The 25,166-nt window shown below is 45.0% G+C and overlaps 1 protein-coding gene across 4 annotated transcripts in view; it reads left to right on the forward strand.

Annotated features, from left to right (window-relative positions):
• FGFRL1 (fibroblast growth factor receptor like 1) overlaps positions 1-24,804 on the forward strand; it is a 166,283-nt gene extending 141,479 nt beyond the window's left edge. For all 4 annotated transcript variants that reach the window (XM_030270521.4, XM_032747952.3, XM_032747950.3 and 1 more), the window contains exons 4-7: positions 9,460-9,540; positions 14,176-14,460; positions 16,844-17,197; positions 20,007-24,804. In XM_030270521.4, the coding sequence (XP_030126381.2) occupies positions 9,460-9,540; positions 14,176-14,460; positions 16,844-17,197; positions 20,007-20,416 (1,130 nt within the window). In that variant the 3' untranslated portion in view covers positions 20,417-24,804. The remainder of the gene's footprint in view (positions 1-9,459; positions 9,541-14,175; positions 14,461-16,843; positions 17,198-20,006) is intronic.
• The last annotated feature ends 362 nt before the right edge of the window (positions 24,805-25,166 follow it).

Here is a 25,166-nt window from a genome sequence, read left to right on the forward strand (position 1 = left end):
GACTGTGACCGCAGACTGGTGCCTGTGGTACAGAGCTCTCGGGGCTGCTGTCTGTGTGTGCTGGAGCATGCTGATAAAAAAGCAACCCCAACAACAACAACAAAGGAGGAAGGATTGTTTTCTTGCCCCTTATGGAATGGAGACCTGAAGTGAGGCGGGAGGTCCTGGTGTCTGGAGGAGTCAGCATGGCGGAAGGGCTGTGATTGCCTTTGTAATGTAATTGTTGTAATGGCAGGCCAGGGAATTGCAGTGGTTGAGTGAAAAACTCCAGCTGTTTCTCCTTGTGGTTCTTTGTGTGGTTGCAGCAGGAGCTGGAGCATCCCCATGTGCAAATGGAGCCACGACTGCGAATGTGTCTTGGATGATTTTGTGAGCTCTGTGGGCAGCAATAGACCACAAGGAGCAAGGAAGAGCTGCGCTTCCAGAAAGGCTTCTCCCTCCACAGCATTGTGGAAAGTGGCTGGGGAAGGAGGGAAGGAAGGTTTTAAAGTAGGTGCAGATCTGAACCAGATACAGAGTCATGGGCACAGAGAAGGGGAGGAGAGAACTGAGTGTAGTAGGCACAGGTCATATCCTGCATGAGCTCAGAAGAACTCCAGAATTCCTCTGTATGACTACAGCCAGAAGAGAATATTTCTCAATATTCAAGGACTCCTTTTCCACTAATATCCTTTTCTATTGTGTGGTTTTTTTTCTTATCAATCATACCATACTCCAGGAGTTACTAGACGAGTAACGAGCCGACTATGGCAAATGGAATTGTAAAATCTATATTCAGCCATAGATAGATCATTATAATTTTGCATGTTCTAAAGTTTGAGGCTGGAAATCTGCCTGGCAGAAAAGGAGCTGGGAGTGTTGGCTAAGAGCCAGCTGAGCATGATCCAGTATGTGCCCTGGTGGCCAAGAAGACCAGTGGGATCCTGGCCTGGGTCAGCAGTGGTGTGGCCAGCAGGACCAGAGCACTGATTGTCTCCCTGTGCTAGGCACTGGTGAGGCCACATCTCTGTGTTCATTTTTGGTCCCATCACTGCAGGAAGGACATTGAGGGGCTGGAACATGTCCAGAGAAGGGCAGGCCAGTGTTTGGAGTACATCTCAACGAGGAGCAGCTGAGGGAGCTGGGGGTGTTTAAACAAAAAGAGGCTCAGGGATGACCTTCTTGGTCTCTACAACCCCTGTGACAGGAGGATGCAGCCAGATGGGGCTCTTCTTCCAGGTAACAAGGTCAGGATGAGAGGAAATGGCCTCAAGTTGCACAAGGGGAGGTTTAGATTGGGTATTAGGAGATACTTCTTCATGGAAAGGTTTGTCAGGCATTGGAACAAGCTGCCCAGGGAAGTGGTTGAATCACCATCCCTGGAGATATTTAAAAGACATGTGGATGTGGCCCTTAGGGACATGGTTTAGAGGGACTTGGCAGTGTTAGGTTTGTAGTTGGAATCAATCATCCTATGATTCTGTGAAATAGAGCTTCTTTCTCTTCCACCAAGTGACTATTCCATAGTCAAGCAGATGCCCCTCTTGGGAAGCTTTCACATATGTTCAATTTAAAGGCTTTCATTTTTTTATCTCAGTTTTTTATGTATTAATCCCTTTATACCCTTAAAATACCCTATTTTTCTGAAGTTCCACCTCTCCACATTTACCTCTCTAAGGAAATATGTGATCCCTTTCCATACCAAAGTTTTTAAATCAAGCCCAAGCAATAAACCACGGCATTCTTTATGCAAGAGTACAGAACAGGGATATGTCCATATTGGTCTCCCAGCAGAGATTGCAGGATTGAGGAGGAATTGGTAGTAAAAGATATAGACCAGGTGCTAGTAGCAGCTTATGGCCAGCAGTGAAATATTCTCTCTGGGCTGCTGAAAGTCTCAGTGGAAGTAGGTTTGGTTTGTCTGTGCTGTTGGAGCTTGATTGGTACCAGCCTGTAAAATAAACCAGTTTTCATAAGTCTGTGCTACCCCATAGTCCCCCTTTTTCTCATTCTGTGGAAGAGAGTTAAGTCTTCCTTGGTCTCAAAGCTGTCATCTCTGATTATGTTCACCTGTTGTTGAAATGTGGGATGCAGCAATAACCACCAATTCAGAGCTTTGTCACTGACAGGTAATACAATGGGCCTGCACATCATCTCAGCTCAGAAATGTGAGTTACTGATGCAGCTCTGGATAGAAGCCTCATTTCTTCATTACCTAGCCAGGGCTTTTGTCTGCTGTCTGTGGAATCTCTCCAGTGTTTCAGGAGGCAGATGGCCTGCAAATGTTCCTTTTGCAAAGCATCCTGCTTGCAAGAGATTCCCTGGGCCTGAAGTGCAATCCGTGAAAATTTTTGCATGGAAATTCTCATGAAAATGGCCAGAGCTGAAAATACCAAAATAAACCACCAACACGTACTTTTTTTTTATTTTTATTGTCAGGAAATTCCAGTTTTAATACCTCTGGTTATTTTTGGCCCAACTGCAGCTGAAGGCAATAGGTAGTAAAGTCTCCAGTGCCTGTCTCAGAGGGAAATTCTTTGCCAGTAACCTTTTACTTCACGTTGGTTTTATTGTGGATTCTTTGGTTGTAGTTTGGCGGTGTTTGTTTTTGTTTTTGTTTTGTTTTGTTTTTTATTGGGGGGGAGATTGGGGGTTAGTTTTGGTTGTTTTGGGTGTTTTTTTTGGGGGGGTGGTTGGTTGGTTGGTTTGTTTTTTGAGAAAAGCAGAGTGTTCCTTGACTATACACTCCTCTGAGTGGGTTCCTGCTTTCCTCTCTTGAGGGATTTTCTCTGACTGGACCCAAGGAGAGGGGTTTCCTCCATGAGGTCTTTTTTATCCAAATATTCCTGATACCTTTGCTTTCACTGAACTCTTCCAAATAAACTAAACAGATTTCCTGTCTTTTCATAGCATCAGCACAGTTAATACAGTAGGTGACACTGTTAATACAGGTAGGTTAAGGAATGGTGAGCATGAGATGGAGGGTTAATGGAGGATCTACAAAATCATTCGAAATAGTATCTAATATTTGTGCCAGGTTTGTGTCAATGGGATGAGTTCATTGGAGTTTGGTCATGTCTGCCTCTGGCAGGAGAGTTCAGAGTGAACACTTGCTAAATTAGACCTCAATGATGGTAAAAAAGATTCTGAATTAGTCAAAGTGAAGACTTTGCATCTTAATTATTTCAAGTCACCCTTGGGATTCACCTGGGTCCTGCAGTCATAGTTCAGGCCTCACAAAAAACATAAAACAAGCTGAAAAATCACAAAAACTTGAAAATTAGTGTATTGCTCCTCTTTACCCAAGATTTGAGTGTATTTGCACAGAGTTCTTCAGAATCACAGATGTTAAGAGCTGTTATTTAGTAACAAAAAAACCCTGTGTTTTAAAGTAGTGACTTCAAGGTCAAGATCATGTTCAAGGTCCTCCATAAACATCCCAAATATCACAAGATGAGCAATAAAAGCCAGTCAGCTGGCAGTGGTAGCTCTCAGAGGGTGTTTGTGCTAGCCAGTGGGTTGGGCTGTTTTTCCCTGCCCATTGAGGGTTAATACCAGCCAATTCTAATGAAACCTGGAGTGTTAATTAAAATCCCCACATTAAGGAGATCTGGGGAAAGTGCCTTAATCCGGTAATATCCCAGAGATAAAGTTGTTGCTGCCTTCCTACACATGTACGTCATAGACCATTCGTCTGGGCATCAGATAAACCAGTTGGGATAGCAGAAGACTCCCTAAAACAAAGTACAGAGGGATTCCTGCTTTGTGTTTCCCTTTAAATTCCAGCAAGTATTACAGGAAAACCTGAATGCCTCTGAGATAAACTGCAGAGACCTACTTTTTAAGATTGCACTTGCTTTTGGGTGTGTTTATCCGCCATCTACTGCACCTTCAAGGCTGCTGAAAATGAAGTCCAGTCTTTCCCTGTTTGAAGTTTATGGTCTAAGTTTTCCTGGTTAGGCTCAACAGAACAAATTCTGATACAACTCCTAGAAAGGCCCAAGATCCACCTCCCACAAGCAACCTGAGTTTGATCACTCCCTAGAATTCTGCAGCAGTCAAGGACATTGGGGAGCAAATATGATGTGCAAGTACGATGTGTCTGGGTAAACGCGAGAGTCAGCTCGTACAGCTGGAGTTCAGAGAGATTTCTTTCATTCATCCATGGGAGAAGGAGAAGGCCTCATTAGAATTGTTCAAGGCTGACTGGATTACATCACTTTCCCCCTCATTTCACTCCCTCCCCACTTGCCTCCCTCCTTTTATTTACACCCCTTGTTCAGCAGCGGTGTGGAGTGGGGGCTGCCCTAATGATGGATGCTGATCGCTTCATTCCCCACTGCCCCCCCAGCACCTCCCCCAGTGCTTTGAAGTGTGCTCAGGTCTCAGGCTCCAGTTCAGAGGTCACTTTGTTTATTTATGCAAAGCTGGCTCATCTGTGAAATGGGGCTTTCAAGGCCTCTGACATCAAAGACTCCAAAGCTGGTCCCATCAAGTCAGAGCAGGGACAGGCCTTGCGTTATAGCAAATTGAAGCAACTTTGTGAATCATGGGGAAATATGATGGCTAGATTTTTGCTCCAAAAATTGGGCTGTTGTTTTGACTTGTGGTTCGATGCTCAGCACATGATATTGGCCTGAAAACCAGTCATACCCTTTTGGCTAAAACATGAAGTCTTCATGGAGAGCCTGTGGGTAAATAAAATTTGATCCTGACTCAGTAATAATCTGAATATTTCTCATCAGTTGCTCTCAGAGATGGATTGTTATGCAGAATTTTCCATGTGCTTTAACTTTTAAGAGGGAATGGAACAATTCTGCTATGGTAATAAACAGTAACCATATCCCACTGATGTGGCAGTATTTGTCCCATAGGCTCCTCAGTGGGCTTTGCTAGTTGATGGAGTTACAGACAGAAATCCCTTTTCTGCAGAAATCCAGCCTGCTTTGGGACACCACACTCTTCCCCAGCACCACCAGCATCTCAGTGCTGTGGCATCTCAGACATAAAAGCCAGCTTGGAATGAGATCCTGAGGCAAGGGAGAGGCAATGGTTGGAGAACAGCTGAGGATGATGCCACTGGGGTGACATTCCTGAAGAGTGGGCTGATGCCTCTGTCTGTCCTGGCCCTGTTTTGCATGGCCATGTGCAATATTTGGAGGGGAAGGCCCTACACGAGCTTGTCCCATGTCTCCAAATCTGTCACCTGACACGATAATGGAACCTTGGCCTTCAGGTTTCTTGACCGGCCAGCATGCTCTGTAACACCATGGAGCCAAATTGTACATTAAGAACACCTAAATCATGTGTATGTTTTCTTAGCATCAGATACTCGTGACATAAAATTAGTCAGTGATTGCTTTTCAAGGCAGGTTTTCCACTTCATATTCCAACTGGCTGCTATCCTTAGCGTGTGATACTGTCCAAGAAGTCCAGTGCAGGATGACCTTCCAATAGAGGTCACAGGAAAGGGAGCTTGGAGGATACTTCAGCAGTTCGTCCTTCTTAGCACTGCCTCTCATGGTAATCTGCTGGCAGCAAATTTGGCAGTGCTGCATAGCTGGTCCCTGCTGCCCTTTGACTGCAGGCTGATTTTTCTGTATGTACTTATCACCCCGAGCTGCCCACCTCGGTGGGGAGCTGACAAGAGCATGAAAAAGCAATCGGCTTATTAGGTCATTTCTTGAATATAGCTAAGACTCGTGATCTCTGCTACTAACTCACCATTTTGTGTGCTGCTCCTGTTTGTCTGAATGTGGCTTCTTTCCCCAGGTCCTCTCTCTGTCTAAGAAGAATACTGCCAGGCCAGTTGTGTGTGTGACAGTTGGAGTGAAATGCAAACAGCAAGCCTTCAGCTCTGACACTATTAACCAGGCTTCAGACTGCAGGTTTGGGCTGAACCAGATGCCTCTGAACTTTCAGGAAATGTAGCTTTGCTTTCAGCATCACAAAGCCCTGTAAAACACTATAGAAGTGTTTGTCTACCCTTGGACACAACTTGATATTAAAATTGAAAAAATAAGAAAGTTCTTCAAAGCAGGGAGAAACAAACTCCATGTAGCCACAGTACTGACTTTGGTTGAGGCAGGTGGAAGTCAAATATTGATGATGTCTGGATTAGACAGGGGCCTTCCATCCTCAGGGTGTTCCTAAATTATCTCTCTCCCAAAGTAAGAAAGCAGCTCTTTTTTGTTCTTTGCAAAGATCTTAAGACACTCACCCAAGGTGCAAGAGGGGAGATTCAAATCCCTCTCTGAATGCAGCAGAAGAAATACCTGACCCTGTGTCACTCACATCACAGATTAGCACTTTATATCTCTGGCTACTCTACTGCCTCACTCAGACTTTTTGAGTTCTACTGGAGACTCAGGGGCTTCAGGGAATCTTCCCCAAATAAGCTCCATCCAGTTTCTGGCTGTCATGAATCAGCTCTCTGGTACAGCTGTCGAGTGTGAGTTTGTTCTGATACAAGGAAGGTAGGAGCCCAGTTCACTGCACATTGCAGCTGGAAGGGTCTGCTGTAACATCCCTCACCCCATGAGCAGCTCTGGGGATGGGAGTTTCCATGTTTATGGCATTTCCCCACCTCAAGACTTCTGTTATTGTTGCTAATGTTACCACGTTCCCAACACATGTGAAGTGAGTTCCAGCATATCTAAACCAATGTGTCTAAATGCACGCAGTTACTGATTTTAGTCATACTGAAATGTGGCTGATTACTTCAGTCCTCCACCAAATCATCTATTCCTCCAGAGTTACCCCTTACTCCTCCACCAAATCATCTCTTCCATTGGCTCAGCATGGTGGTATAAATTATCCTGACCTCTCTCCCCAAAAATGTTGTTTTTCTGGGTTTGGTAGTTGACTCCACAGGTTTGCGATTTGTTGGGATAACAACTGAGGATGCATCTTCAAAGGATCAAACGAATTCAGAGCAATTTTCCATACATCAAAAGCTTGGCAGCAAGTCAAGAGGTGCCGAGTCCACAGTCAGTGGTTGTGTGTTGCAGGAGGAGGGCACAGGGCTGACTTTCTGTAATATGAGGTAGTGGGCAAGGGAGATACTCTGCTCTTTGCACACCAAACTCAGCAGGATTAAGGTATAATTGGCAGAACATTACCACTTAAATATCATAACCACTTTTATGATATTCAGCAGTTAACAATGGACAGGAACACCCCCCCATCTCTGACCACAATTTTTCCTCTCCATTACAATATATTTTTCTAAATGTGCTGAGGGATTTATTATGTTCTCTTGTTAGACAGCATCCAAGAGTTCATTTGTGACACTACGGATATTTATGGGTAAAACTGTACAAGTGCCAGGAGATAGTTAATTTGGTATTTTGACTGAAAGGAGACAACGTCCTATGCAAGCCATCATGTATAATATGTATTTTTGTATTCCCTGCTTTTGGTTTGCCAAGGTTGTAAAAATAAACTTGCAAAGTGCAGCTCAGGAGGCACTGGCCTCCTCTGTAGCACAGGCTGCAGGCAGAGCCAGGGTGCTGCATGGCACTCGGGCTCTGTGTGAGACTGGTGTTTCCTGAGTGGGCTCTGTTTCACCCTGCTGCCCATGGTTTGGGCTGGGAGGTGGCTGGGGCACCCAGGAAAGGCTCAAGGTGTCCAACCATGGACAGAGAGGGTGGCAGGAGGTGGGATGGGGCAGTCAGCTGGAGGAGCTGCTGAGCTTTGAGCATGGCACTGCTGCCCACAGTTTTCTTTTCCCCTGGAAGTGACAGCTGTACATAGCTGTACATGTACGTTTCCAGGAGAAACTGTGCTGAAGTAGCCAGAAGGAGAAGAGAAAAATCTCTCAGGGTCAAGGGGGGACAAACTCATGTAGCATTGCAGCCTCTCTGTTTAAGGGACAGGGCTAATGAGAGCAGAGCATCTGTTGGCATGTAATGCCCTGTGCTGGAGAGATGGGATGGTTTTCCAAAATAGCAGAACCTGGGGTGAGGATAGGTTAAGGACACATTCTTCTCTCTCAAAGACTGCATACAAATTTACCCACTAAATACTGTCTTAAGGACAACCCAACTTGTAAAAAAAACAACTGTAAAAAGAAGTTTTACTATTTGTACCTCTTGGAGGGACCATGCCTATATATAAGTTGAAATAATTTTTTTCTCTCTGTTGCAGAGATTGCAGAAATAATTGTCCTGTCTTTTGCTCACAAGACCCTTTTCTTATGAGTTTCAGGAGTTGGATATTTGGAGGGATTCCTTCCTTAAGTTAGATATTTCCACTTCTCTTTATTTCTTTGGGATTTTACACCATTTTGTTCCTTATTGAGGCAAACTTTTTCCCAACCTTCACCTGGCCTGTCTCTGAAAATCAAATTCCACCCACCTCAGTTCATTTTAGGTAGGAGCTAAGGAGCTCTTGGTTGAGATTTTTACTTCAAATCCAGCTGCACTCTGGGGCTGTGCCACCTTTTAAAGCACAGATGTCACCTTAGAAGAGAATGTATTTTACTGCACCATCATGTGAGGGTGCCCAGAGTGCCTCAGGTGACCTCCCTCCTGGTGTGAGCCATTGCTCCATCAGAGGCTGCTCAGAGCTGAGCACTCGTGCAGTGGAGGTCAAGCTGGAGGAGGAAAAACTCTCATATCTGGGTGCTGCATTTGTGTGAGGCCACCAGAATCACCCAGATTGTAAAAGGAGGCTCAGGGTACTCTCCTGCCCCCTTGGCCCTCCTGGAGACCTCACAGATGGCCATATCACTGTGGCAATTTGAGGTGGGGGCTGCTGGAGAGATGGGGGTTTCACCTCGTAGGGATTTCTGTTTCTCCAGGGCAGAGCTGAGATTTTGGTGCTGCTGTGTGGTAGTGATACAGACAACAAGAGTGATGGGGGACAAAGTGGTGTGTTGATGTAGGTGGATGGGTGGTCTTAATTAAAAGGAAAAACAAGCAGCTTTTCAAATCAATATTGGTTTTGCCAGCCATAAATCTGCATTCAGTATCCCTTTGAGAGCTCATTTGACTCCAGACCTGCTTGCTTTTCTGATTTTGTATGGAAGCTGAAGGGTGAATTAGTGGCCACAATCATACTGCTTATGCTCTCTATGACTGATCACATAAGTCTTCCCTGGGTTTAATTTTTTAACCTTTCCGAGGTTTAATTATCTTTAGTTTTGATTTATGCCATTATTTGCATAGATGGTACCACAGATCACTCCTCCTAGGGAACAGCAACCTGTAAACATAGACAGAGAGGCTTTTGTCAGCTATTAATGGCAACATTGATTAAACTCCCATTGATTTGGTAGCCTGCTGAAAAACCCATAAAGCAGAAAATGGAGTAGTTCATTAAACTGGCCAGGCTGTCGGTGCCAGGATGTGGATGCCTACTGTATGTTGAGTTTGCTGCAGCTGCATGGTGTCTCCAGCAGGAAATGCAAACTCCTGTTGTCGTCCTGCTGTGCTGCAGGAGACCTTTTTAACATCTACCCTTTCCTTTCCTGTACAGATGATGCCAGCTCAGGAAAGGACAGCCAGGTGCCTGAAGGCTCCAATGGAGAATATGAAGATCATTCTGGGAAGCAGTGGGGTAAGGAGCAGTGTGTGTTTTGTGGTTTTCCTCGGCCCTTGGTTCAGTGCTGTTCCCGTTTCTCAGTTGCTGAAGGAGAGGAAAGGCAGAGCGACTGGAGTGAGTTCTCCCTACATCTGGTCAAATAATAAACAGAGTGTCAGCTGAATGTGCTGGTGTGAATGGATCCCATCCAAGGGTCCTGCAAAATGCAGCCTGTGGTCGGCCCTAGGGTCCCCTGCCATTTACCCCAGCATGGTCCTCCCTTGTATTTGTTTTTCTGGGCAGTGACTTCTCTTTTGCATGTGCAGCTCTTACAGCTTTCATAGACTCCCTATAAAAAGCATATTGACTTTTACAGCAATATTTCCAAAAGTCTTCAGTGCCAACATAACATTGCTCCCACTGAGGGCAAATGGGAGGTCTGACTTCACTTCAGGAGAATTAGCACTAAGCCAAGATGAGTATTTTTTAAGATCACCCTCTCTTTCAGACACCTGCCTGAGCTTCTCCAAGCCATGGACTGTTCAGGATATGATTTTGTAGCTGTTGCAGAGCTTGGGGAGCTGCTAAAATCTCACTTGGAACAGGCTCTGAATCACTGTAAAACTTGCAGGCCCAGTTTGGTCCAAGCACTCCTCAAAGGACAATAAGTTGTCAGGCTGATGCCAAACAGCTTTTGGCCAATACTGACAGGAGTTTGATGTGAGTTTATGAGCCCAGGAGATGAAACACAGCATTTCATTTTGCTTGTGCAGTACATCTCTCTCTTTAATTTTATAACACAGTGATGGCTTTGTACCACATTTGTGGCCAGGGAGAACCTCACAGTAGTGGTAGGGGTGGAACCTGACAAGCTTTTGCTGTGTGGGTCCCCACCACTTAAGCTGAGACCAGTTTTCTTCAGCAGCTGGCAAACAGGGATGTGGTGTGCTGTGGTTTAGTCCAGGCTACACTTGAAGTACATATTTATTTCAGACTGAGCTTGTTTGGGGAGAGAAAGGTAACCTCCACTCATTCTGGAGAGGGATGACAACATTTCAGAGCTGGAGGAACGGTGTCTTAGATAAACTACAGGTCAGGAGTACTTCAGGAGGGGTTCAGCAGCTAGTGCAAAGCTGCCATCTATCCACTTTTGATTACCATTGTGCTTCTGGTAGAGCTGCTGGATGATGGATCAATACAACAATACAACAATAATATTATGAAGAAAAGATGTAAGCCCTACTAAAATTATTAGGCATTGACAATCTTGTATCAGATTGTGTCTTACTCTGTGCTGCCCTGGCCCAGTCCATTGTGCTGCAGAGTGTTCTTGAACCTCTGCTTTTCTTCTTTTCATCCCTCCTGTCTCCTTTCCTCTCTCCTCAAGCAGAGAAATGCCTGGGGCTGGCCTTGCACCCACCCAGCCCTTTCCATCCAGCACTGTTCACCAGTAAATTGCTGGTGTGAGCTGGTGTGCAGGGAGGGTCAGTGTGTGTCTGCAGGTCTCTGGAGGATGATGGGTGAAGAAGCAGTTTGTGTTCTCACAGTTCTGGGCCCTTGGAAAAGTGTGAGAGGATAAGCATGGTGAAAAAAAAGCTACACTTTACTTTCCATCTGCCGTCATAGAACGGTATCTCTGAGGAGGGCTATTTTGGCACTTTTTTTTGTAATTATCATAAAAGCTGGAAGTGGTAGTGACTGTCACTATGTGGGAGTAATGGTGGTGCATCACAGCAGACAACATTTTTCAGATAATCACTTCACTTTGTGTGAGCAATGTCTGACAGGAGCCTCAGGGACTGATCCATGCCTCACAAGATGTCCCTCAGGGAGAGGACACCACTGAATTCCTTCACAAGTCTTTGTGCTGACAGGCTTCCATTGCATTTAATTTTCATTAGCTTTGAATAAATCTTCATGGTAAGCAGCATTTCAGCCAGGAACCCGTACACGACACTGTCTCTTTGTCCCCATCCACTTGTGTTTTCCCTTGCTCTTGAGTGGGACATAATTTATACTGTACAAATGTGTGGTCATGTTTATGAAGCAAATGCCAAGTGATGTGGAGGAGAACAAGCATGTGAATAACACAGAGGCACTTTGTAATTGCCTTTGCTGGCACTCCAACAAGCAAAACTTCTGTAAATGGAACAGATTTGGGGACAGACATTTAGCATCAACTCAAAGGAGACCTTTTCTGCCTGTCTCTCACAGTGCTGCTTCTCTTCTTTCTCCTTTGTGCTTGCTGGGTCTCTTTTTCTCTCTAATGTGTGTCTCTCTCTCTTTCTCCTTTTTTTGTTAACTGGCTTTTCTAAACTTGTCCAATTCAGGCTTTTGTCAAGGAAACATTCAGGACTGTGTAAATGGGATCTGGTTTCAGCATATTGCACACAGCCTGGAGTAGCTTTTGAGACCACATAATCACTTAACCTTTTTTAAACAGAAAGAGAAAGAAAGAAAGGCTGAAAGATCCAAAGAAGTGTAGCTTTACCTGTAGTTTAGTATGTATTTGGGCAACCATGTGCGAGGAGTGAATGCAGAATTCCACACAGACTCATGGGAGTCACAGTAGGAGGAAAACCAGAAATGTTAAAGACCTGCCCTTTTTTTGGGTGGAAAGAGTTTCTGTCTTAAAATGCCCTTACTGAGCAGGGATGCCAGCAAGTCCTTCTGAGAGTTCAGTCATTAACTTGACTTTTCAATCTGCTGGGGAAGTGTGACTGTCCTGCCTCCAAGCTGCCTTTTGGTATGTTAGTCCCAGCTCAGGAACCCTGTCCATGAGGATCTCCCCTCTACTTAGACCTGGAGTTCCTGGCCTCAGAGTAAATTACTGCCATATTACAGAGTAACTGTTCAGACCCATTGCATGGCTGATTCCTGACCTCTCCATGAGCCTTGCGGACATTTTCTGAATTTCCACAGTGACAGCCCTTATCAGCACTTCTCCCTCTGCTCAGATGAAAATTTGGGATGTCGTTGCCCACAGTGTGCAGCTCTGACGGGGCTCATTGTCAGGGAAGGGGATTGTGTCTGCTGTGAGGGGGCCTCCTGCAGCAGACCCCCAAACCCCAGCAATGCAGGCACCACGACCTGTGGAGGGGTCAGTATGTCGCACTTGCTGCTCAGCTGTCACGGCAAAGACTTCCAGTGCCGGAGTTACTCCGGTTCATTGGATTACACATGAAAGCCTCTGCATGGAGAGCAAAGCATTTCTGAGCAGGAGTTTGGAATAACATGAAATGGCTGGGACCCAAAAGGACAGCCAAGGGGGGCAAGGGAAGGCTGTGGAGACAGATGGTTCCCCCTGCAGAAAAGAACTCTGTGGAGAGGGTTATGCTGGAGGGTGTCCTTTTCCAGAGGGAGGGATGTTAGCCAAGGCTGCAGGGGGATGAGGGCTAAGGGGTATGCTCACAAACCTCAGAGGGCAATGGCTACTATTCCCCAGTGCTTGGAGATAGGAAGCTGCAGACCAGCCTCTTCCATTCAGGAAAGCTCCACTATAATGCACATCCCAGAGCTTCTGGCCCTCAGCCCTGGGCAGCAGGGCTGGCTGTCAAGTAGGAAGTTCCACTAGGCCATCCTGTAGCTAGCCAGGGAATCCCTAGAAATGCTTAAAAAGCATGTAGATGTGCTGCTTAGGGACATGGTTTAGTGGTGGAGCTGGCAGTGTTAGATTAATGGTTGAACTCAATAATCTTAGAGGTTTTTTCCGACTTTTACAGTTCTATGATGGACTTAGTTAGAAGTGCCCCTGGACTGGCATAGTTAAAGTAACTGTGAGAAATTTATTATTACTTTTAAATTCTTCATTAAATTTCAGATTTTGCCAGGTGAGGGCCTTGCATTTCTCTTAAGTTTCTTGTCTCTGCACTCTTAGAAATACTGGTGATTTCTTTGCTAAGACAAGATGACCCACGCTTCTATCCACCAGCAGCTATTGCTTCAGATTCCCAAGTTTTGGGATGGACTGGCATGAGGTATCCTCTAATAATAAGCTCATAAAGCTTTTTGGGTCTTTCCATTTCTTTTTTCACTTCTTTGGACCATTCAACATGAATGTTTTGTAAATTGGAGCTGAATGAATTGCATACACTTAAGTTCAGACCAATGTACAAAAGTCTGTCACACTTCTAAGACTTTCCTATGTATGTAAAAGATGCTGACTATTCTTAAGTCCCTATAAAGCCACTGAGAACTAAGAGGCAAAACATCTTCAGGAAATTAAGCTTCATGTGACAAGCAAAAAATTGAGAAAATGGTCAGCATGACAGGAATCTCAGTTTTTTCCTTTGGTCTTGGCCAAGGAGTTTGTGGAATATGGTAACAATTACAGTGTGATTATGGGGCCGCATTTTGCCTTCAGCTGCAATAGCGTGATTTTGGTATTATTTTGTGAGATGGTCTGGTGCAATTGCCTTACAGACACAGAAATTCTGGGACTGTGCTATGCAGAAGGTTAATGCAGTGGCCAGAGAATCCAACTGACATTCAAATGCATTGGGGTGGTTGGTGAATCCCTTCTAAGGAAAACAGTTTGAGCTGATATGAGGGAGAGTGATACACTGGTATGTATGGCTCTGCCTCTCAAGCAAATCTGACCAAAACCTTAAAAAGTTTCCTTCTCTGCTCATGTCCCATGCTCACCACAGTCCATTCTGATGCCTTTTGCAGCCCGGCCCAGGTTCACTCAGCCTGCCAAGATGAGACGGAGAGTGATCGCCCGCCCCGTGGGCAGCTCCATCCGCCTCAAGTGCGTGGCCAGCGGCAACCCCAGGCCTGACATCACGTGGCTGAAGGACAACAAGCCCCTCACTCCCCAGGAGATTGGGGAGAACAAGAAGAAGAAATGGACGTTGAACCTGAAGAACCTGAAGCCAGAGGACAGCGGGAAGTACACCTGCCGGGTGTTCAACAAAGTTGGAGAAATCAACGCAACGTACAAAGTTGAAGTGATCCGTAAGTGCAGCTGTGGGAGGGAGAGCAGAGAGGGGCCTTGGAGAAGGGGGCTGGCTCAGTCAGGACAGTGTGGGGTGGCAAGAGTGCAGCGTTGATGGCTGGACATGGAAATGGGGATGTGCTAAAAACATTAGAAAAAAATACTGCTGAAACTCCAGAATGAACCTGAGACCTGGGCAAGACAGAATAGCAAGAAGACAGTTTAGGAGCTGAAATGAGGACAGGTACTTGGGAAAAAATCATCCCACAGGCACCTGCGTGGTGAAAGTCATGCCCAGTTCAGTCTTCCACAAGAGAATCATTTTAAGGACAGACAGAGAATGAACAGAGAAAGTCCTTTCAAGTACCATGGGAGAGGGGGTGAAATATCTAGGATAGCCCAGATTAGTATGTCAGAATGGGTGAAACCAGTCAATTTGAAATTTAATCAAGAAGTTTCACTAGGGAAACTTGAAAACCAAGAAATCTTATGATTAGAATGACTAGCCAGACAAGGCTTTAGGGCCAGATTCTAAAAAATGTTTGGCCATCTGAAGGTCCAGGCAGGTAGAAATGAATTACCAAAAAAACCAAACCAAACCTTAAAAACGTCCACTCGGATCCTGTCTGTATCTTTAGATGCCTACATAGCTTTAAGGATTCAATCCTCAGAAGATGAGCTGTGGGGGATTACCCTTCATTGTGGTAAGGTAAATTGCTCTTCTTGCTAGATAGCTATTCTGAGTCTTGCTCTCTAATCTTCTGTTTCCCCTATTATTGCTGAGGATAATTATACTCAAATCCTTCCTAGGTTTACCAGAGAAGAGCTCTTATTCTTAAATCATTGTGCTTTGCCAATGACATCATCATAAGTTGTCATGGAAATGATTACAGAGTAGCCAACTCAAGAAAGAGAAGATGAGCTGAGTGGAGGGAAGATTGAATAGCCTTCATTAATGAGGAGCAGGGGCATGGAGAGCTATTCCCAGCCCCTTGGAAAGCATGTTGTTTGTCTGTGCATACATTTTAGCATGAGAAAGTTTATCCCAGTGTGAAAGATTGTTCTTAAAGATCTGTTCTCTGATAAGTCCTTTCCCTAGAATCACAGGAATTAAAAGCACATGTGGGAAGCTCTGTTGGGCTCTGAAGGCACAAACCTGCTGGACATCTGGGATTGATAAAGATGCAGCTGTGTGGAGACAGTAAAAACATGTGTTTACACTAAAACCAGGAGCAGAGGCAGGGAAATGAATCAAGCCCCATCCTAATGGCAGCTGTGGCATTTTCACTTCATCAAAACCAGACAGCACCAGGAACAAACCCCTTTCTGTGTCCCTGTTTATCTTGGTTTTTATCAACTTAAAGATGTATGTAACCTTTGTTTTCATTAGCTTTTGCTGGCTAGGAGTGAAAACAGTAACCAAAGCTGGAACCAGAGTCAAGGAGATAAGGGCATTAAGCAGTTTTCAGACATCTTTCTATTTTTAACATCATTCTGTGGAGCATTACAGGTTTTATTCAATTTCCTTCTTTTTTTTCCTCCCCCTGAGCCTTCACTCCTAAGTCCTGCTTATCTGAGTCTCAGTCTCCCTGGCTGTGATTGCTGCTCACAGTCCAAAGGCAAAGCCTACAGAGACTACTGTGGTATTTTTGTTTCCTAAGCACATCTTTAGAGCCCTCAATATTGAAAGTATCCCGAGTTTTTGAAAGAGGGTCCATTGTTCCTTCCTTTGACTCCAAAGTCAGTGCTGGTGGGAGCTGTTTTGTTACATGCTCAATCCAACAGTGTTTGCCATCAAAAGGAGTTGATGATTGCCAGCAGTTACCACCCACTGTGATACCATAATTTCTCCTGTGCCTAGGATAGAGGTTTGCAGTACCTCCTTGCCTGGAAACTGTGACTGATTTATCTGATCCTAACACTAAAAACGATCCAAACATTCCTCAGAATGAGGCATATATATTTCCTTTCACTTTATGTGGTGTTGACACAACCTTAGGCTTATGATCATGCTGGAAGGGATGGTCTTGTGAACGAACCAAAATATAAGGGCTCAGAGGAAAACCATCCTTTTCTCCAGGTCTGCTGCAGGTAGAAAACAACTTCCTTGTTATAAACAGGAAGATTCAGGTTGAGCATGAGAACAGACTTGCTGAAGCTTCAGACAATGGAGGAGTTGTTTGGAGAGACTGGAGAGCATCTACCATTGGAGGCTTTGGCAAGAGGCTGGTAAAATGTGTATCAGGAGAGGTTTGCAGAAATCTCAGCTTGCCTTGGGGCAGGGAGTTGAACTAGACTATGATTTTGCATCCCTCCTACACCTTTTCCCTATGTTTCTGCAACTGCAAGCTACTGAGGTTAGCAAACACCTTTGCCCATGGAGCTCCCTGTGTTTCTGTGCAGAGAGGACAAGGTCCAAGCCCATCCTGACAGGGACACACCCCGTCAACACCACGGTGGACTACGGTGGGACCACATCCTTCCAGTGCAAAGTGCGCAGCGATGTCAAACCCGTCATCCAGTGGCTGAAGAGAGTGGAGTACGGCACGGAGAGCAAGTACAACTCCACCATCGATGTCGGGGGGCAGAAGTTCGTCGTGCTGCCCACGGGGGAGGTCTGGTCCCGCCCAGATGGTTCCTACCTGAACAAACTGATGATTACTCGAGCCAAGGAGGAGGATGCAGGGATGTACATTTGCCTCGGGGCAAACACCATGGGCTACAGCTTCCGGAGTGCTTTTCTCACAGTCCTGCCAGGTGAGTTGTGACATTTCCTCCCTCTGTTATCAGTTGTCTGTGTCATGGAATTTATTAATTCAACTGTTGCCCATTGGCTCCCTGGCCCTCTGTGCTGATTTAGGCTAGCCCAGTTCTGATAAGAATGAATGGGGTACTGAATCAGCCCTGATTTAAATCAGTCCCTGTTGAAATCCTGTTGATGATATTTCCTTTTTTTCCCTTTGTGGGGAATAACCACAGAATTACAGAATGGGTTGGGTTGGAAGGGAATACTGTTGGTCATCTGGTCCAGCTTCCCTGCTCAAGCAGAGTCAATCCAGAGCACGTGGCACAGGGTTGTGTCAGGATGGTTCTGGAATATCTCCAGGGAGGGAGACTGCAAACCCTGTCTGGGCAATCTGTTCAATGCTCAGTCACTGCACAGTAAAGGAGTTCTTCCTCATGTTCAGGTAGAACTTCATGGGCATCAGTTTTTGCCCTTTCTTTGTCTCCTATTGCTCAGCATCATGGAGCAGAGCCTGGCCCATGCTCTGACACCTCCCTGCAGATACTTACAGACATTGTTGAGGCCCCTCTCAGTCATCCAGGTGACATACATTGAATTATCTACTCCTGTATGAGAGAGGAGCAAGCTGGGAAAAGATACTACAGTTGCAGATACTAAATCACTTCATGATAGGCTGCAGGATGGGAGAGGGGAACTGAATAACAGCACAGTTTGCAACCTCATTCCCTAAAATTCCTCCTTTCTCTTGCCCTTATTTATATTGCTTTTACTGGTAAAAGGAAACAATGATACAGACCCATAAAATGAGGGAAGAATAAAAACTGTCTGTGTAACAAAGAAATGAAATTAATGAGTGTGAAAACCAGAATGATTGATTAGTTAAATTTTTATCCAATGGTCCCCTGGGGCCCCTGTACACAGCTGCTGCCTTCCCTCCCCAGACCTCAGAGCTGGTGGCCACATCCAGCAGAGACTCTATCATCTGTGTTTGAGACCCACCATCCTTGCCTGGTCATTTGCTCCTTTGTCTGCTGCCTATGCAGTTCTACCCTGATAAACATTTAGGATATACTCTAACTGTAAATAAAAGTAAAAAGCAGCATGGGTGGGATATAACTCAAAGCCTCTGGGAGTTTCTGAGCTATGAGAGTCTGATCCAGCTCCCACTGAAATCAGGGGGGGACTTTCCATGGATTTAAATGGGACTGCAGTGAGGCCTTATGCCAGAACCAGAGCCTGCAGGGCTGTTGATATTGGCCGTGATGGAAAAGGAGAACCCAGCTTGCCCTAAGATGCAAAGATGTGGTTGTAAAGCCATGAGTTAAAAAAAGACCATTTTGCTTGTAAATCTACCAGATTTGACATTGACAGCTCTGAGGAAAGTGGATGAATATAAAAATACTTTCTTTTCAGCCCAGCATAGGATTTCTGCCAACCAGCATGAAGACTTCTGTTTTCATGGTCAGCTGATAGGTCAACTCTCTGTTCATGTCATGTTTTTTACAGGAGGCTGGACCAGACTTGCCTTCCAGCCTAAATTATCCTGTAATTTCCAGAGCTGGTGAATCAAAATTTCATCTACTGAGGTCAAAGTATAGGTCCTCCTAACTTCAAAGAGACCACATGGTATATATTTAACATTTCAAACTACCCATAGGATTATTTGTCAAGGAGAGAAAAAGACATTAATGTCTTAAAAAGTTTAGCTTGAAAGTTAAGTGATAGATGTTTGAATATAACCTACTGAATGATTAAGACAGCCTGTGGTTTTGGAAGTTTTCTGGGTGCCTCCCTGCAAGCTGAATTCTGTGCCTGGGTATGTTTCAGGGCATTTGATATTCCAGCTGGTAGCTATCTAGACAAGGATTTTCACAGCTCAGCTAGAATCCTACCCCAGGACTCCTTTTGGGTCTATAAATCAGGAGATCAGGCTGAAAAACTCGAGTGGCTATCCAGGAATAGCCACTGACTGCCAACTGCAGAGAGATAAAGGAGGAGGTAGTTGTGAAAGATGATGTCTAAAGCATCTTATCTCCTCCAGTAGCTAAATTTACTGCCCTTGAAAAGTCAGCAGCAGCTCCAAAGAGACTGGTGGAGCCCATTTGGGGTAGGAAGCTGGGGACACATTTCAATGCTGAAAGAAGTTTCAGTTCTCCATGGCTTGGGAACCAAGGAGGGGCCACCAGCTCCCCTACATTTTTCCCATCCTTCAGCCTTCCTCCCAACTACATAAGAACGTCAAGACAACACCTCCAAAACCCCACATTCATTCTCACTGCCATGGTGGAACACTGTTGGGTAGCTCCAGGATTGCTAGACAGGATTTCCAGGGAGTGTCTGAAGCTCTTGCAGGCAGAGCTACACCTGGCAGAGGTTGGTGGGCAGCATGCTGCAGCTCTGTGGCGACCTGATTGTGCCTCCTGGGCTGGTGACAGTGAGTTTTACTGACATGTCCTGTGCTGTGTCCTTCAGTTGGCAGCAAAGCCCATTCTGTTACAGAGTGAGAGCGTTAGGAAACTCTCTCAGGCTGGCTCTAGTGTGCATGCATTAAAGCTTGGATAAGAGAGTTATAAAATCCCCCAAAGATTCCCCTCCTGACCCCTAAACCAGAGAAAATGAGTTGCTTGTCCTTCCAGGAGCACTGAAAAGCAAAGCAGTGACCAAACACCATGTGCTGGCTTGATTTCCCCCTCGTTCCTTGGTCTGGCAGAGTTGCCAGACAGTCTGTACAACAGCCAGCCCAAGTGCGACATCTGTTTCGAATCCACTTTGCCTGCACGTAATTAACTCTTTCTGTCTCTCCCCTGCCACCATGCCCAGATCCCAAACCTCCCAGCGCACCTGTGCCCCCTTCCTCGGCCAGCAGCCTTCCCTGGCCCGTGATCATCGGCATCCCGGCCGGAGCTGTCTTCATCTTCGGGACCATCCTGCTGTGGCTGTGCCAGTCCAAGAAGAAGCCGTGCTCGCCCCCGGCCGCTGCCCCCGTGCACCGCCCGCAGCCCCGCGACCGCATCTGCGTCTCCCAGCTCCCCGACAAGGACTGCATCTCCTCCATAAACTACGAGGAATACGTGGCCCAGCAGCAGCATTTACTGTCCCAGGGGCCCGCCCTGGCCCCTGCCATGGCCTCCAAAATGTACCCAAAGATTTACACGGACATCCACACCCACACCCACTCGCACGTGGAAGGCAAAGTCCACCAGCACCAGCACATTCAGTACCAGTGCTAAGGGTTGGCCCCGTGTACAGTGGCTCGTTTGGGCTTTTCCTCGTGGTACCTCAGCAGAGACTGCTCCGAGTCAGCTCAGCACTGCCAGCAACAGGCAAAGCAGACAGAAAAGGTTATATATGTAATTTTAAATATATATATATACATATATATATAATTGTATATGCGTGTGTGTATGTGTGTATATATATATGTGTATATATCTATATCTATCTATATAAATATATATATAATAGAGAAAGACACAGAGAGAAAAGAGATTTTTTTTTTTTAATTATTGCAATCAGGATGTAGCCGAGGAATAATGAAGGAACTCCAATGCACAGCAGAGAGGCAGCTGTCTCCAGCAGCAGAGCCTTCCTGGGTATTTTAATCAAAGTGGCAACAAGTGAGATGGGACACAGGGATGTGAACCATCACCTCCTTCCTTGTGTTACTGAAGGGAGCAGGCAGAGCAGGAGGTGTGTGTGGTACTTTTCTGGCTGGGCACGGATGCCTGCTGGGCATCACCTGTTTGGTGGGAAACCCCCAGACCTCTCCTGCTCTGAGTGACTCAAGCTCTAACGTACCTGAGGTTTAGTGCCAGAGCACCAGGAGGCATAACCCATTCATCTCTTCCAGGGAAAGAAAAATAACAAAAGAGGGTCTGAAAAAACCAATTTCTGTTCACGAGGTGAAATGCTATGTGCTTCTCAGTTGTGGTCAGCACAATCAGCTAACCAAGCTGGTTGGTTCAGTTTCTGCAAGGTGAAGGCATCTTGTTTCTCATGGGATGTTCTGCAGATCAGCTCCACTCCTCTGGTCGTAGGACTCAGTGCCACTGCCAGGAAAAAGGAAAGAAGGAAAGAGGAACATTGTACAGAACACCTTTATATTTATATTTAAGAAATAATAATAATAATAATAATAATAATTGAACTGCTGATGGTGAAGAAAGCAAAACACACTGTCCTTCTCTGATGGCTTAGAGTGACAAGCTACTGGATTTTCTGCATCAATGCAAAATACGTGAAAGCATTAGAAAAAATAGTAAGAAGCAAAGAGAGTGAAATAATCTTGTAGGAAAAAATTGCATTTGAGAAATATCCACCTAGGTTGTGTGTGGTGTCCCCTCCCCTCAGATATCACTTCGTAAGTGACAAAACATTGCAGTTCAAACAACAGTGAAAACAGAAAGAAGAGAAAATAAATAAGGACCATATTAAATACCTATATGGACTGGAAATGAATCCAATTGCAAAATATAAAACCTTTGTAATTCTATATAGAGTTTAAACAGAAGTCATGTATATTTAATTTATTTTGTTAAACAAGAAAAAAAATGTATGATATTTTCCTCAAAACAAGCATTTCTATATGTATTTTTGATCAAAGAAAATAAAGATTTTTTTTTCAGGTTCTGTAGATGCCATGCTCAGAACACACTTGATGTAGCTTGTGACCAACTGTGCTTCTGCTAACCTGGAGGCCACCTGTCTCTATGCCTTTTCACACTAGCCAGGTGTCATCTCCTGCCACCTCAGGTGCTGCTGGTGCCATCCTGTCCATCAGAAACTGACCTTTTCCACTGTCTGTGTTCGGACTGTGGGTGTCTGCAGTGGCCAGATCACTTCTCATGGACCCCAGCCATCTCCAGCAGCAGAGCTCTTCTCTCACAGGGAAAGCTGTTTCACTGTGCATTTCTGGGGGGTGTGGGGAGGATGATTCATTAGTTTTTTATGCCCAGACCTGCAGTGGTTTGTTGGTTTGGGTTTTTTTAAAGAAAATTTTGTAAATCAAAGCATAACAATTTGTGAGGCTGTAGAAAGAACTTTGGCCTCAGGGTGCTTGGAAGGGGAAATCATGAAATGTAGGTGAAACACTTAATTTGTAACTGCAGCTGCTTCGGGAGCCAGTGGAGGGTGAGCTGGGCACAGTGAGGAGAGAACACAGGAGCTGCTCCCCTTCAGAGGGGCTTGAACCTTCCTTCTGCTGCACACCACAGAGAGGCACACAGCTCTTCAGGGGCCTACATTTTCTTTGGAGAAGGCAGGTTCAGCAATGATGCAACTGTTTCTATTCTTTTCATTTAGAGTTTGATGGTTAAAAAAAAAAAAAAAAAAAAAAGAGAAAATTTAAAACATGCTAATTTTAAAGTTTGGAATTACTTCCTTCTCAAGCCTGTTCCATGAAAGAGATTGACGCCAAACCAGCTGCTCCATTTAGAAGTGAAACACTTTATTTAATTTGAAACAAAGGTGTGCTTTAGGCTTTGCTTTTCTCTGAACATTTGTGGAGGTATTTGCTCTGTTTTGACCCACAGTGATTTTTTTCTGGTGGTTTGTTTGAATCACCAGCAAACCAAACAGTTCCCTGTTTGCTCAGCCGTGGTGCTGCGAGATGGGGCCCTGATTCAGTGAAACACGTCAGCTCCTGCTTTCTTCACCAATACATTCTGCTCCAAAAAGTCCCTTTCTTGCCTTTGGAGTAGGTTATCCATGTAATAACCCCTAGAGGAAGACCATCCTTCATGATGGTCCTCCTGTAGAGGTTGTAATAAAGCAACTCATTGATAACTAGTATTTTTTCAGCAGGAGGGTTCGACACAAATTTATGAAATCCCTAAAATTCAGATTAAGGATATCTTTATATGCATCCTTTCAGCTTCAGGGAGAGCTGAGAGCAGCTTAAGTGTGAGCACTGATATAAGGCATGGATATGAGGCATGATTTAGGCAGGAGTTCTTAATGGCTGAAGTATAGTGGGTCATTTAATTTTAAAAAATAAATAAAAAAGCCTCTATACACTAAGGGCATTGCCTTTAATTCAAGGAGACAGTTAAGTGTATGTTTCCATGAGAGATGCTAAAGTCTACATCTCATATCTCATGCCTGTGGGAAGCTACTTGCTACACCGTAGTATGTCCCAAACTCCTGCACAGTCCAGCAGCATTAGGGGCATGGCAAAGGGCAGAATTCCCCTGGGATCCCGTGGCCCTTCTCTGCTCTCTGGGCCAGTGTTGTAGCAAGGAGACACTTCTGAGCCGTGGTGTGTGAGCAGCACTGACACCAGCTTCAGAGCTGGGGGTGAGCGCTGCGTTTGTGGGGTTCAGCCCTAAGCAAACCCTGAGGGATTTTCTAATGGCACCAGTTCAAGTGGCAGCTCTGTCTCTGAGCCTCAGAGAGGGGCTTGGTGGGTTAAGAGAAGCACTCCTGTATTTCCCATCCAGCACAGAATTCCAGGCTGTGTGTAGCACTCTCCACCAGTGCCTTCTGCCCTTTGTGACCCAGCTCCCTAGTGCTGGACCATGCAGGCAAAAACTTCACTTTTTGTCAGATGGCTCAAGTGGAAGGAGTCGCTTCTTCCTGCCCTTCAAAGATAAATCTCTAGTGCTGCTGACAGAGCTCTCCAAAGGCAAATGTTGCATTAAATTACCCCGCGTGGACGATGCATCAGCGCAGGGCAGCTGCAGCTCTCAGCTGTGGCACTGAGAATGCAGCTCTGGTTTTGGATGCACCATGAGAGATGCTATAAAGGTCTTGATTTGCAGAAAGCGTGGGGATTTCATCCTGCCTTGGCTATCTGCTCCATCTTGACCACCAGAAATGGTGTGAGATTTCCCCCCAGGGAAATACCATCACATGCCCTGTTTAGGAGGGGCTGTGGTTTTTTGTCTGGGCCTTGCACTGGCTTGCTGTGCCTGGGTGGATTTCACATTTTTGAGGAATTATTTTTCCTTCATAAGGTACCTCTAAGACCTTTTCTGAGTCACTTTGTCCCCAGCCCTACTGCATGTCATTGAATTTTAGGGCTTGATTGTGCCTTGCATATATTGCAAAGTCTTCCATAGTTTAAATAAATTCAACCAGGCCACACTTGTATATAAATATGTTTTTATTCAGTGGGAAAAGATTTGGATGCATCTTAATTCCTAAATAGAGGGTGTTCAAAGAAAACCATTGTCTTGTTTGTGGTAACTGACCCTATGTTGAACAGAGAAGATTTCTCATTTTATGTATTTGTATACATATGCATATAGGCATATCGATGTCCATGCCAGGCTGTGATACAGAAGGCAGTTGTACTTTTAAAATCATGGAGCTTCAAAGATCAAAGGAATTTTAGCCTTAAAACTCACTATCTTTGTTAATTTTATTTGCATTACAGATCAAACATGGCTTTGCCTACCAATGTGCATGGCATTTTTTAACTTTGTATGGACAATCTTTTTGTGGTCGGCCCCTTTCGAACTGAAAACTTATCAGACATTGAAGATAAAAAGTGTTCTGTGGTTTTCATTTGGTGAAAAATACAATAACTGAACACATCAAAGGAGACAGAATGGCACAGTGTGTCTGTGGCTTTGTAATAAAAGTTGCAGAAAAAACGGAATAAAAGCCTGGAATTGTCTTAATGTGTTTTAGAGTTCTGTGTTCTGAAGGGAAGTGTGGCTCTGTGTGGGTGTGTGTTTGTTAGCACACATCAGGAGTGTGTGCTGGCAGGGCAAACAGAAAATATAGTAAAGTTACCTGTGTGCCACAGCTTGGTCTGATATTTTGTGTGGGTTCTGTGAATCAAGCAGAGGCATTAATTTTAATGATTTGGGAAAGGTTTCTGGGTTTTAGTGAAAAAGGACAGTTTTTAATCTGTTCACCTCTAGAGCCAAATGCTATAAATGCACTAGAAGCCAAATTTTAATTAGCAAGATGAAATTTTGGAGTACCTGGAGTGGACCAGGGATTTCAAGGTCAAGCTCAGCACCTCCACCTCTT

The sequence above is a fragment of the Taeniopygia guttata genome, chromosome 4 (genome assembly GCF_048771995.1).
Source record: "Taeniopygia guttata chromosome 4, bTaeGut7.mat, whole genome shotgun sequence".
Lineage (NCBI taxonomy): Eukaryota > Metazoa > Chordata > Aves > Passeriformes > Estrildidae > Taeniopygia > Taeniopygia guttata.